We start from the raw sequence: 15,324 nt of genomic DNA on the forward strand, positions 1-15,324 counted from the left end.
GTTCAGCCGTTTCGCTGCCAACCTGGGTATCCGCCACATTTTCACAGCCCCATTTCATCCTGCCAGTAACGGATTGGCTGAAAGGGCCGTCAGGACCACTAAAGAAGCCCTGGCTAGGTTCAGTAAGGATGACTGGCACCACAAACTCTCGCGTTTCCTGATGAGCCAGCATTCAACTCCATGTTCAGTCACCAACAAGTCCCCAGCTGAGCTCCTGATGGGCAGGCGTCTGAGGACTGTATTGGACAGACTTCATCCACAATACTGCCCTGACTCTCCCCTCGCTTCCACATCGGGGGTTAGACATTTTATATTACAGGAGCCAGTATTCGCGAGGAACTTCGCTGGTGACCCCTGTGGATCCCGGGCGAGATCGTGGCCATCACCGGACCAAGGTCGTATTGGGTCAGACTAGAGGACGGCCGGGTCTGGAGAAGGCACCTGGACCAGCTGCGTAGGCGCCTTAGCACCCACACTAGCAGGGACCCAGAATCACAAAGCGACGGGGGGTCTCAGCATCAACCCCACATCCACATCCTTCCGGGCGACCAGTACACACCAACAGTCATCCCGGAAAGCCCGAGCACGGACAGCGGCGCCCTGACGGTGGACCAGCCCGATCCAGTCTACGAGAGCACGTCCCCAGTGACCAACCCTACGAGTCCCGGGCCTGCCCGAACCGAGGGGCACGTTGGTGACACTTGCCCGGCTCTGCCTTCCCAGACAGACTCTGAACGGACAGTCAGCGTTCCAGAGCTGCGCCGTTCCGGGCACCAACATAAACCTCCTGCCTACCTCAAAGACTATGCGTGTTCGCATCTGGGGGGAAGGGGTGTTATGTCCTGAGGACTCTAGGAGTTCTCACTCAGGTCCATTCACTTTGCGGGGGCGTTTCCCCCTTCACCCATTGGTTGGTCCTCCCCAGCAGCCAGCTATAAAAGCAGGCTGCGGGGTCCAACCAGTTGCTGATCGCTGCGAGCCAGTTCCAGGCGTGGCAAGCACGGTCAGCCCTTTATTGTTATAATAAAGTATTGTTGCACTCATGCTCTGGTTCAGCCTCTCTTTTCCCAAACTTAACAGAGAACGATTAATCCGTGGAATAGCTTGCCTTCAGAAGTTGTGGGTGCTCCAACACTGGAGGTTTTCAAAAACAGACTGTACAACCATTTGTCTGGGATGGTCTAAGGGGTCCACAGAGAAATGTCCCCCTGCAGAGCAATTAATCCAGGCTGCGCAGGAACACAAGGCTGCAATGCCCACCTGGCCCACCCACCTGCTGGCCCCAACCTTTGGCCAAGCGCAAACCTTACCTTAGTAGTCCACGCGAGCTGGAACTGGAAGATGATACCAATGGCGGGGGAGGAAAATCCACCCCGAGGTGGCTTGCTGATGTTGGTGGGAAAGTCGGTCCCATGTTTCAAAGCTGCAGTAGTCACAGGACCGGCCCTTTGGTCATCCCGGAGTATCTCCTCCAGTCCATGGCAGGCCGGTGCACCTGGGTGGAGGAGCAGCTGCTCTGGGATGACCAAAGGGCCAGTCCTGTGACTACTGCAGCTCTGGAATATGGGACCGATTTTCCCACCAACATCAGCAAGCCACTGTCAGTCAAAATTCATATTAGTGGTCCACGGGATTTGAAATTATGAGTTTGGTGGCCCCTGGGGTTCAAAAGTTTGGTGACCCCTGTTCAAGAGTTGTGTTTCTCATATTAATCTGAATATGACGAATATTCAGATTAATGTGACGAATTTCACTGGTGCCAGTGTAGTGTGCAATATGTATATACACCATAGTAATATACTTGCTGCACAGGATATGACGTACATATGGAAATATATGACTAGTTTTCCCCCCATCTACTTGTATAAGGATTATTCTTTATATTGTTCGTGTTGTTTTGTATTCTTGGATGGACTGCACCAGTGGAGTTTAACCCAGTTTCGTGGTATACATGATGTCCAATGAAAATAAAAGCTTTGAACTTCTCAACCTTGGCAGCTTGAAGAGCTGTGGACTTCAACTCCCAGAATTCTGGCTAAGGAATTCTGGGAACTGAAGTCCAGATCTCTTCAAGCAGTTCAAACTGTCACCTAAGATGCCGTGTGAGTGTGTGTGTGTGTGTGTGTGTGTGTGTATGGGGGGGAGGGAGGGGGGAGGGAGGGACGGACGGAGAGAGAGAGAGAAATCTAAAAAATCTAAGACAGCAACCATTCATAAAACATGATGGTAATAGGACAACAAAACTTTCAGTGTGAATCTAATTAAGGTCTGGTCAGTTTCAGGCAGCAGTGAGAGAGAGTAAGTTTTAATTCACTAACGGAGATTATAGAACTCAGCTTATCAACTTGCAGTTACATTTTTTTAGGGAAGTGCTAGGCTGCAGGCACAGGCACCTCAGGAGAAGATAGCTCGTCTAAGCTATCTCTTTATCCTGCAAGGGGCAAAAATGTTTGAAAAACAGGTCAGGCATGCACTCAATAAGATATCTTTATCTGAATGACTGGGCAGCAACTAGCAATCTTCACAGCATATCTCTCTCTCTCTCTCTCTCCACCCCCCCTCTCTCTCTCACACACACACACACGCACGGTTTGCTAAGTGACTCATTTCAATGGAAGCAATTGTGGCCACTAAATGAGGACTACCGGTATGATGGCCATAGCAGCCCAGCTGAAAACTCGCTGCTTTGTACATGCAATATCAGCTCATCCAAAAAAATTCATGCTGCTATGACTTTTATTGACTATTTTTGAACCCCCTGTGGATATTGGATATTGCTGCATTCATCGTACAAAGCAATGACTTTTAATGGAATTTTATTTGATGAGTGGCGAAAAGAATAGACCGGGTTTCAAATTAAATTTTATTTGCTTTCTCAGATGAGTTTTCTAGATGTTTCTGCTGAAATATCTGTTATGCTAGTTCATGGCCAACGGGCTTGTTTTAATATAATGTGGTTTCATTAAAAGTCATATTGTTTATCCAGAAGCTAATGCTGTCAGTATCCATTGATTCATGGCAAAGATAATTATGTATTTCTTGATAGTGAGTCAAGAAACATTAAAAAGGCTGTTAGTCCTTGTGACTTCAAAGCAAATATATGACGTGCTTGGTATTTGTCAGAATATACACTGATAGGCAAAGAACAGGAATACATTTTTAAAAAGCAAAATTCTGGTTTTGGGGGAGAAACTGCTTTGTTGAGTTACAGCAACCAATTTGCTATCACACTGATTACTTGTGAAATGTAAACTTCTTTAGCAATAGCAATAGCACTTTAGGCTTATATACTGCTTCACAGTGCTTTACAGACCTTCGTAAAATTCTCCTTCCTGGTGGCGCAGTAGTTAGAATGCTGTATTTCAGGCTGACTCTGCCCACTGCCAGCAGTTCAATCCTGACCAGCTCAAGGTTGACTCAGCCTTCCATCCTTCTGAGATTGGTAAAATGAGCACCCAAATTATTGGGGCTGATAGGCTGACTCTGTAAACCGCTTAGAGAGGGTTGTAAAGCACTATAAAGCGGTATGTAAGTCTAGGTGCTATTGCTACTCCTTCCTTCCTTCCTTCCTTCCTTCCTTCCTTTCTCATTTTCCTTACTGGTGGCGCAGTGGTTAGAATGCAGTATTGCAGGCTAATTCTGCCCACTGCCAGCAGTTTGATCCTGACCGGCTCAAGGTTGACTCAGCTTTCCACCCTTCAGAAGTCAGTAAAATGAGGACCCAGATTGTTGGGGCCAATATGATGACTCTGTAAACTGCTTGGAGAGGGCTGTGAAGTGGTATATAAGTCTAAGTGCTACTGCTATTGCAGTGGTTCAGATTTTATTCCAAAATGTGTTTTGGAATACAAAGGAATGTGAACATAAGACCTTTCCTTGGGGAAAGATGCAGCTGCTTTAAAACACCACAGAGAGGTGTTTCCTTCATGCTTCTGCATTTTCCAAAGCACCTTTTTGCAATTGAATATGAGATACTTAGCCGCCCCTGAATCAGGGACTCTTACCTTATAGCTCATAATTTTGACAAGTTCCTAAGCAAAGGACAGCCAATCTTTTGTTAAAGGCTTTTTGACAGGCAGTGAAAATGGTTTTGTTCCATCAAGGATTCTGCCCTAATTGACTGTAAGCATTCCAATGCCACTTGTGTGCGTAGTTGTTTTGTCTGTACCGCCAGTTTTATTTGTTCTGTTTAATTTTATTATTTTATTCTCCTGCTTTGCTGTACGCTGCCCAGATTCTCAAGACTGGAGGCAATGGGCAAATATTGTTAATAAATATTGTAAATAAATTCTGCAGGATCTGTGGTCGGTATATTATTCCAAAAGCCATTTCTAATGGGCGCTTTCATGCTAATCGGGCAAGCCAATTGTAAATGAATAGGCTTTGTGAACCAGTGTATAGTTCTTTCGCAAAACCCTCAATATTCTATCTCATTCTTCAACCCCAAAGTAGCAATTAGGAGCACTGGCATCTCCATATGCAGCTCTTACATTTAGCTCTACAATAGGCTGAATCTAGAATGCCCCATTCTGTACCATCAATAACATGTCTAATATTATATTTATCTGCTCCTAGACTTGCAGATGTCATATTTAGGTATAAAAAATACTTAGGCAAGTTCTAAACCTGTCATTACAGTGAATAAGAGAATGTGAGATTCTCTTTTCAAACATCTCCTTCAATTTAGGTCTTCAAAAATCTCCCTTATGATCCCAATAGAGGGTTAGTGCCAGAGGTGGTCTTCAGCAGGTCCTGACCAGTTCTGGAGAACAGGAAGTGGACATTTTGAGTAGTTCGTAGAACTGGCAAATCCCACCTCTGACTGGCCCCACCCCCATCTATTCTCTGCCTTCCATTGAGTCCCAGCTGATTGGCTGGCTCTTCTTTGGTTGCCCTGCACAGGAGAATAGAGGTGGGGTGGGGAGGGAATGGGGATTTTACAGTAACCTTCCCCTGCCACACCCACCAAGCTACGCCCACCAAGCAACGCACACAGAACCAGTAGTAAAAATGTTTGAATCTCACCACTGGTGCAGTCACCCCATCTTTTCCCAGGATTTGGGGAAAATCCAGGACTTTTAAGAATGCTAGGAGGGTAGAGACTTGCTGAGTTTCATGGGGAAGGGTTTTCCATAAGGCCATGGGAAAAAACCCCTTCCTACCTTCCTTAAAATGGCGATATTTAGGGGAAGGGACTAGGAGAGGGCCCACTCTATCTCATCTGATAAGGACAGGTAGATGTCCTTCGGGGGGAAAACATCCTGCAGATAACGTGGCCCTGTATCATATAAGGCTTTAAAGGTGATGACCAGCATCGTTTTGGACCAGCTGTACTCTGGACTAGCACCTTGAATTGCATCAGCTTCAGTTTCCGAGTACTCTTGATTTCAAAAGCAGTGTTTATTTATTGATTTAGATTGATATGGCCACTCATCTCAACCCCATGACTCTGGACTCTGGATCTGAGTTTGAGGGGCGTTAAAAGTTTTTCAGTTGCATAGAATGTGATATTTTGAGGGGAGAAAAATCTGTTGCACACTGAGTATCATATTACTACAATATGTTGATACTATAAATACAAACCATAACTCGAAGAAAGGAATATCTATCTGGATCACTTCAGCCGTTATGGGACGAATAAAAAAATCGTTTTGCGATTGGCATTAGAAAAATAGGAGCCTGTTCAGCAAATTAGGATCACTCATTATCGTAAGCCAAGCTACAGTCTCTCAGAATAATGAACCTTCCCAACAGAATGCTAATAATAAAGAGAAATCTTTGTACACTTTCCTAAAGTTCTTGGGAAAAGATGGTCTCACTAGGGATAAATAAAACTTCAGTTTATTAGTTGAATAATTTTGTTTTCATTTTAATAATTATATTGATAAATCTTATCTAAATAATATGGATTCCTATATACATATAGGAATATAAGTGTGTGTATGTATGTGTATATATCGTTATATATACAATAGTTATATATAACTATTGTTAACTGTTTATATATAATTATAATGTATATATAATTACAATTGTGGTCATAAGTTGAGGATCACTGATAATGTTATTATCGCTTGTTATATTTCTAAAGGGGTTTTTACATGTATTTTCATTCTTACTTTAATACCTGAAAACTGCAGAAAGTCCCAAAGACTGGAAGTGATAGATAACTGTTTAAATAAACAAATTTATAGCTATTATGGAATTAGAACTTTACTGATTGATATTGATACTATCTAATAATACATTTCTGAAACTTGTTAGCTAAGATGTGTGCACTTAAAGCTGCCAAGGTGGAAAAATATTAATTACTAGCACATCAATGTTTTTCTAATTTAAATAACTTTTTGATACGTTGCCTTCAATTCCCAGAATTCTGACCAATGGGGAACTCTGGGAGTTGAAGTCAATACATCTGGAAGTTGTTAGGCTGGGAAATATTCATCTCAACCACTAATGGTCTCATTCTAAAATATTATTCATAGATTGCAGGGCAAATGAACATTTATATACTTCAAAGGATTTTTTTATCATAAGTATATTAAACCAAACTTAGCAAATCCATTAACTTTACAATGTTTACTCCTAGCATCCTTACAACTGATTCAGAAAGTTGATTGTAGTGGGGGAATTTACCAAGTAAAACTGCAAATCTGACTGTTGTTGACCAACGTCACTTTGGACCTTATTCGCAATTTAATTAACTGTTAACAGATTCTTCCAGCTATGACTGTGATGCAGATATTTTATCTCCTGTTAATTAGTAATTATGCACTGGCAAGAGAACAGGATTTCTTTCCAATTATTCCAGAACTCTGTGATTATTTAAACTTGGTTAATTAGCAGTAGAGAACTGGTACATCTTCTGAGCAAATTGTGTTTGATAATCCCTATTAAAATATACATGGAAGTTGTTGAGTTGTAACTGAACAGTGGCAGTTCAAAGAGCATTAGATACAGAATCAGGCAAATGGGGGAAACCTATTAAAAATTTTCCCCAAAGCCCAAGGTTATTTTTTTCCCCACTTGACCATCTGTTTTGGTTTCTGGCACGGGTCCCTGGTGGGAAGGGAGGGTCCTAAAGCCCATTTGGTTCGCCACAAAGGTAAACGAGGGAACTGGAGCAATTTCAATCATTTATAGAGAAACGGTATCGAAAATGTGGCCATGGCACAGTCTTTATCTAAATGCTGCAACTAAGGGCAATTGTTTTGCTCGGTAGAGGAGGTAGAAAATAGCCCAGTGGGCTCTGTACACACAAATGCAGCTATAAGGAACACACACACACACACACACACCCCTTCCCAACAGTTCAGTAGCAATACAGGTAATCCTCGAATTACAACAGTTCATCGAGTGGCCCGTTCAAAGTGAAAAAAAGTGATTTATGCAGTGGTGGGACTTGAATAACTTAACAACTGGTTCTCTGGCTGGGTAGGCGTGGCCAGTTGGTCATGTGATTGGGTGGGTGATGTCACTCATCACACCTAGCCCCACCTCCCGGCCACTCGCTTCAAAGGCAGAGTTGGGATTCAGCCCGATTGGGCTAATCCCACCACTGGCTGGCCCCACCCACCCGTTTTTGGCCGTTTTCTGGCTGTTTACTGGCTGTTTTCCAGGCCCCAAAACAGCATGAAAAACAGCCAAAAATGGCCCCAAATGGCCTGAAAAGCTAGAAAAATGGCCTGAAAATGGCCCAAAATATAGTCAAAAAAACAGCCTAAAAATGACCAAAATGGCCAAAAAAACAGGCTGTATTTGGGGCATTTTCAGGCCGTTTTCAGGCCATTTTGGGGGGCATTTTTCAGACTGTTTTTTGGACTATTTTTGGGCTATTTTTGGACTATGTTCAGGCCATTTTTGGCCGGAAAAATGGTCTAAGAAACAGACTGAAAAATGGGCGGGGGTGGAGCCAGCTGGTTCGCCGAACTATGGAGAATCTTAACTATTGGTTCACATGAACCGACAGCAATCCACCTCTGGATTTATGACCATTTTTCACACTAACAACCATTATGGCATCCCCATGGTCACATGATCAAAATTCAGACACATTGGCAACTGGTTCATATTTATGACCGTTTCCGTGTCCCGGGATCCTATGATCCCCTTTTGCGACCTTCTGAGAATCCAAGTCCATGGGGAAGCCAGATTGACTTGATAACCGTGTGACTCACTTAAATCACTGCGGTGATTCACTTAACAACTGTGTCAAGGAAGGTCATAGATTGGGGCAAAACTTGCTTAACCACTGTCTCACTTAGCAACAGAAATTTGGGGCTCAGTTGTGGTCGGAAATCAAGGACAACCTGTACTATAGCAGATAATATTCCTTTTTTAAAAAAAAATGTAAACATGATTTTCCATTCTACTCAGATGCAGTTCTTGGTGGCTACATGAATACCGTTTCACGCTTCACAATGCTAAGACCTATAGGCCTTTCTCAACATTTGAGTCATGGTGACGCAGTGGTTAGAGTGCAGTACTGCAGGCTACTTCTGCTGACTGATGGCTGCCTGCAATTTGGCAGTTCTAATTCCACCAGGCTCAAGGTTGACTCAGCCTTCCATCCTTCCGAGGTGGGTAAAATGAGGACCCTGATTGTTGTGGGCAACAGGCTGACTCTGTAAACCACTTAAGAGACAGCTGTGAAGCACTGTCAAATGGTATATAAGTCTAAGTGCTATTGCTATTTCCCCTAATTTTGGCACCCTCCAGATGTGGGGATTTTCATGCTTCAAATTTCCATAAAAATTCACAGGCTCTCTTTGGGGGGGTCTGTCCCATGTTCCACCTGATTTTATTTTCAAGGATGTGTAAAATTAAAAATAGCACCATGGGAAGCCATCATGCCGAAAAGCACAGGGAAAATCTCAAGTGTTTTCTTTCTTTCCAAGAATGCTTCTGGATCACAACAGGCGTTCTTAGAAAACAAAACCAGTGTTGGTTGCTGCTCAGAAATATCCTTTAAATACACATGAGATGAGCCAGCAGTTTCCTCTTTGTTCCTGTTCAATTCTTCGTCTTTCATGATAATACATAGTATGCACACTCGTGAATTATTATTTTAGATCAATGTCAGCCTAAGCAATTGATTTCCCTTAGTTTATTCTTTTTAAAAATTGCCATGTGCATCCTTAGTTGACCTCTGGCAAAATGTACTATTTGAAATGTTGATTGATTTTGGATTAATCTAAGTCCACCCCAGACTCATTACCCAAAGCAACCCTGTTATCACCATAACATCCAACATTAATTACCTCTTAATACCTTTCAGTTTGCTGGTGATTCTGGATGTGTTATACAGCATATGAACCATATATCATCTGAAAAATTTGGAGCATCATTTAGCACTTGACTTATGAGTGGTCACTTAATGAACTTTGGAAGTCACAATAGCCTCACAATGGATGGTTTATGGCCCATGAAATCTCAATGATTTGGAGCAGCCATATAATCCTTGACTTATGGCTGGTCATTTAATGACCTTTCCCAGTCATAATAACCTCACAATGGGTGGCTTATGGCCCACAAGGCACTTTCAGCTTTCATAAAACACACGAGAGAGAGAGAGAGAGAGAGAAAGAGAGGGAGGGAGGGGGAGGGAGGGGGGGGAGAGAGAGAGAGAGAGAAAGAATAACATGAACATATTTCAAACTCTTTGCAAAGGTTTCACATTTACAACTGGTAGTTAAGTGCCCTTCAATCATATAGTCTCTCTTTGCAAACTTCTCCAGGCTTCCCCAAAAAGTCAATGGAGAAGCTGGCGGGGAAAGTTACAAGTGGTACGGATATTGGATTTGAACTCTCTCTCACACTACACTGAGAGATTTTCCTTCCCTTTTATGCAGCTGGAGGAACTGACCTCAAATCTGGTGAAAAAAACTAGTTAATGCCAATGTCACACATTCTACAGGCAGGATTCTCAGCAGGAGTCATTTGTCACAAATGGGCAGGTGGTGTTTCCTTGAGAAAGCCAATCCCTTGTAGGAAGAGACCATGCAGGCGGTAATGATAACCTACATTGGATGGCTTCAGACATGGTGCTAAGCCAAAAAGAAACAACCTTCACAAGATATATCTCTCCAGTTCTTTCTTGTCCGCCCTTTTGTGTTTCTCACAAAATAAGGCTGGGCCTTATTTTTTTTTTGACCCCCGAAAAAATGGCTAGGCCGTCTTTTTGGGGGTGACTTAATTTCCTCCCCCACCTAAAGCGCCCCATGCACATGTACCTCTCCACAAGGCCATTTCTATCGGCCGATGAAAGCTCCCCAAAGGCAGAGTCACCAGCCACTTCACCTCACCACGAGGCAGTGTCTTTCGGGTGATGGAAGCTCCCCAAGCGGCTGGTGACTCTGCCTTTGAGGAACTTTCATCGGCCAATAGAAATGGCCTCATGGCAAGGGGAGTGTGTGTGGGCGCTCGCCCCAAGGCCGCTTCTACCAGCTGATCGAAGTGGCTGATGACTGTCCTTGGGGAGCTTCCATTGCCCGAAAGACACTGCCTCATGGCGAGGGGACGTGGGCAACCACACCTCACCCCGAAGCGGCTGGTGACTCTGCCTTTGGGGAGCTTTCATCGGCCGATAGAAATGGCCTTGGGGTGAGGGGAGTGTGCGTGGGCGCTCGCCCCAAGACTGCATCTACTGGCCGATTGAAGCAGCTGGTGACTCTGCCTTCAGGGAGCTTCTCTCGGCTGATATTCTATCGGTAGTAGATCGGGGTATTCTAGCCTAGGCTACCTGCAGGGCACTCCTAAAGGCAAGTTTCCTCCTCACCCACCCCATCTTCCCCCCGCCCACATTTCTCTTCACCTTGTGTAGTTCTAACGAACGATGTGAGAAATGGCAGGGAAATGCATGGTTTAAATAGGCCTAAATTTGGGGGGCGGGCAGGGCTTAATTTCACCTCATGCCTAGGAATCATGCTGGGCCTTCCTATTGGTGGAGGCCGTATTGTTGGAGAAACACGGTAGGTTTGCATTGCTCATTAACCCCTGCCTGCTTAAATTACAAAAGCAATGGACAACTTGTTTCCTTAATCCCCCATTGGGCTGTGATTTAAATGTTGTTTGCCATCTTAATTTTTTTGACATATAATGAACATTTCAGGGACGTGACTCCAATGCTAAATAGGCTTTAGGATGAGTTTTCGATTGACAAGAGTAGCAGCATAGGAGCGGGTTTATAAAATCTGCCAACCATTAGATGGCAGCAAAGAGAGTTTTCATCATCTTTTGGCTGCCACCTAGTGGTTGTCTGAATTTCTGCAACCCAGACAGTGTTCTATACAGAGAATTATTCCTCCACCTGTGTTTAGTAAAAGTGGAAATTCTCTAAAATAAAATGAACAAAAGTGAGTATTGTTAGATCGTACTTGTAAAACTCATTCCAAGAAAAAAGACTAGACTTACCGAATCCAAATGCACTGGACCCACCAATGCTTTGCGAAATTTGAACACTGGTAGATGTATAAAGTCCTGTGACCAATATGCCATCAAAAAAGGTGCTTGTTGAAATAGTCACTGAAAGGGGAAAAAAATATCTTTTAATATCCTGCAGTATTTTTTTATTTAAAAACAAAACAAAAGCAACCCTCATTTTCAAAAGAACAATTCGCCCAGCCTTCCTTTGGACTCAGAACAGCCAAATCTTTTCATTTATTGATGTATTTAATCAATTTATACAGCCAGCCATCTTGCGAATGTGACTCGAGATGGCTACCAACATGTTGAAACATAAAGCCATATTTTTGATGTTATATAGCAGTGATGGCTAATCTTTTTGTCGTTGCGTGCCAAAAGTGTGCACACGTGCCTGTACCCATAATGCAGTGCATGCATGACACCCCCAGCTCCTCTGCACATGCACACATGACACCCCCATGCGCTCTGTACCTCTGCGCATGCACACATGACTCCCCCTGTGTGCGCTCCGCTCCCCCCCAGGTATGCGTGGCAGATACCCGACAATCAGGTGGCTGGTAGGAGGCACACGCGCATGCACAGTGGATCAGTTCTAGGAGACTGCTCCTGTGCCGGCAGAAATGGCTCTATATGTCACTTCCTGCATGCATGCCATAGGTTTGCCATCATGGTTACATAGGCTGACAGCAGCAAGAATGTTCTGCGCACAAAAATAGGAGGATTCTTTGATTCCTGCAATAGATGAATGGCTGCAAAAGTTGATGGAATTAGCAGAGATGAGTTAGCATCTCAGAATTGACCACTTTGATTAAAGAAAAGAGCATAATTAAATTTTGTTTCTACTTGGAAACTGCTTTTGGACTTCGTGCTTGAGGCGGAAAGAAAACAAAATTTTGATTTTGCATTTTGCTGATTTGATAGGTTTCTTGTTGCAGAAATGACCAGTATATATATTATGTAAAAATAAAAAGTTGAGATTTTATGTTACTGCACCAAAAGGAGTTGGGTTAATACTTTTATTTCTCTTTTCCCCTTTCCCCTACATTTTTCTCTCTTCCTCATTTCCTCCCTTATTTTCTTTTTTGATCAACAAATAAAATACTAAAGGATCGTAACAATAAAACCAATATTGAGGGTGAAGGTTCGTTCTACTGGGTTTCCCCAAAAGACCCAACCTGAAAATAAGCCCTAGTATGATTTTCAGGATGCTTGTAATATAAGCCCTGCCCCCTAAAATAAGCCCCAGTTAAGATCGTCAGACAGACAGACACATTTAATACTTCATTTCCCCTGAAAATAAGACCTGGAAAAATAAGACCCAATGATTTTGGGGGAGAGCAAATATTAATATAAGACCTGGTCTTATTTTGGAGGAAACACGATATTATATTCACCACTATTGCAAAACCAGTATTAGCAAAAGAGGGGGGAAATCCTCTGCTGCTCACCGAGAATAGAGCCAGATAAAATAGTTGACAAAGAGGCCAAAGAGCCTTCCGATCTCCAGACAGATCCTGTCTTCAGATCTCATTTCAGAAGGTATGGTGTTCCAGAAGGAAGGAGCTGTGACAGAAAAGGTTCCCTTCCAGAGCCCCATACAATGACATTTTTTCATTGAAGGGATCCAGAGCGTGTCTCCCCTTGGATCTAGTGGGACTAGTAGAAAGAACCAGGGAGAGGCAAGCCTGTAAATAACCGAATCCCATCTCATGGAGGACAACAGGTCCATCAATACCACCCAGAAGCATAGTGGGAACTAATGAAACTAGCAGAGCCGTCGTGAGACATGGATATACCGGTAACTCCCTGTTATGACACTATCTGCACCACGATGTGGATGAGTCATATGTCACAAAAAACCTAAATTTCTCAGTGGCTCCAATTTAAACACATCACTGATAAAGCAATGAGGAGACAGGGAGGGAGGTCATATGACCCTGGAACCCTTTGATTGCCACAATGTAAAACAGATGTTGAGACTCTAGGAAGAGTGCAGAGAACAGCAACAAAGATGATTAGGGGACTGGAAACCCACTTTCTCAAAAAAAACAAACAATACTTACCTTCACTAGAAGGTAAGTATTATAGCTGAAGATGGGCTTTTTTTAAAGGGTGGGCACGTGCGCGAAGCACACGACCGCCAAGTTACACCGGTTGAATCACACCACTGCCCTCACAATCGTTCGTCCTTATGACCAACCACAGGGATGCTGAAGCACCCCTCTTGCCTAGCGCTCCCCCATTGGGTTCCCATAGGCCAGTGGTGGGATTCAATTTTTTTACTACCGGTTCTGTGGGTGTGGCTTGGTGGGTGTGGCAGGGAAAGGTTACTGCAAAATCCCCCTTCCCTCCCCACCCCACTAACCTGCTTTTCAGCTCTGTTTTCCTGTGCAGGGCAACTAAAGAAGGCCCAGCCAATCAGCTGGGACTCAATGGGAGGCAGAGAATAGATGGGGGCGGGGCCAGTCAGAGGCGGGATTTGCCGGTTCTCCGAACTGCTCAAAATTTCCACCACTGATTCTCCAGAACTGGTCAGAACCTGAAGACCACCTCTGCCATAGCCTTACCCCCACCATGCCCCCACGGGCTTTTCCCCACCACCACTCGGTCCCCACAGGGATTGGGCCTCCTCCCCACCTCACCCCATCATCTAACTCGGTTTTCTGGTTTCAAGGTCAATAGCTTAACCGCTACACCAACGTGACTCTCTCCCTTTATGCCCTGTTCTTTCCTCTTTCTTGTGGGGTTTTCTCCCGGTTTATGAAAAGGATTTGCATCTCATCTAACGGCCTTTTGCAACACATTGCTACATGACAGCATCTGCTTTCTGAATATTTATTTTACTACACTGTTTGGTACTATTAGTAGTGCCCAGAGAAGAGTGTTGAAAATGCTCTATTCCAGCAGCCTCCACTAAGAAAATATCAAAATGAGTGTTCGTAACTGCATTATAGATTAGTGACATTACTTTGCATTTTCCACCACAAAGGCCTTGAACTACTAAGCAAATGCTAGCTGAAGTAGGTGGGCTGAGGGTGTCCTTCTGACAGATTAGAGAATTAATTAGTGCTTTGATGTCTTAAGCCTAAACAAAGGCTTACACCATTTCCCCCCCCCACTTTTGCAAAACAGAATAAAACCCAGAGAATCCGGCATTGTAGTTGGTTGCTTGCTTCTCTCCCACGAAAAATCATCAGTATGATTTTCCTGGGTGCTGCAATTAAGAGATTATAGCTTTTAGCTAACACTTCTTTAGAAGCCATGACCTTCCTTAGAAACAAAATAAACCTCACAATATACTACTCAAAAATTGTCTGGGACCAAGAACTAGGGAACAAATCTATACAATTTATCCCAAGTTAGAATTTCAGAGAAAAATTGGTACAAAGGGCATACGGATGACATACATATAGTTGGCATGCAACTCCATCGATCATTCCTAAACTAGAATAGAATAGAATTCTTTATTGGCCAAATGTGATTAGACACACAAGGAATTTGTCTTTGATGCATAAGCTCTCAGTATAGATAAAAGATATAAATGATAAATCATGATCATAGACATCATAAATACATTCATCATGAATCATAAGATACAATGCTTAATGATAGTCATAGGGTACTAAATAAGCAATCAAATATTAGGAAACTAAATAAAACAATATAAATTGTAAAGATACAAGCAACAAGGTTCTAGTCATAACTAGATTAATCATATACAGTAGTAACACATGCTGAAAACGCCATAAGACAGAAAGAACACTGGCATGAATAGTCACTATATGAACTAATATGAGTCAAGGCATATGTATAATCCTGTTCTAATTGAATATGGCTTTATCTACTTCTAAACTGCCATGAGTTTATTTTTTAAAAACTGGGCATTCTTAACTAATCCAG

At 43.2% G+C, this 15,324-nt stretch overlaps 1 protein-coding gene across 6 annotated transcripts in view; it reads right to left on the reverse strand.

Moving 5' to 3' along the window:
- Positions 1-15,324, reverse strand: part of RELN (reelin) — a 357,738-nt gene that overhangs the window by 299,676 nt on the left and 42,738 nt on the right. For all 6 annotated transcript variants that reach the window (XR_015743791.1, XM_087934256.1, XM_087934254.1 and 3 more), the window contains exon 2: positions 11,413-11,523. Coding sequence is in view for 5 of the 6 variants with exons in the window: in XM_087934256.1 (XP_087790382.1) it covers positions 11,413-11,523 (111 nt within the window). In the remaining variant the exon portion in view is untranslated. The remainder of the gene's footprint in view (positions 1-11,412; positions 11,524-15,324) is intronic.

This window comes from Pseudonaja textilis, chromosome 5 (assembly GCF_049901715.1).
Source record: "Pseudonaja textilis isolate UNSWEBS1 chromosome 5, rPseTex1.2, whole genome shotgun sequence".
NCBI classification, from domain to species: domain Eukaryota; kingdom Metazoa; phylum Chordata; class Lepidosauria; order Squamata; family Elapidae; genus Pseudonaja; species Pseudonaja textilis.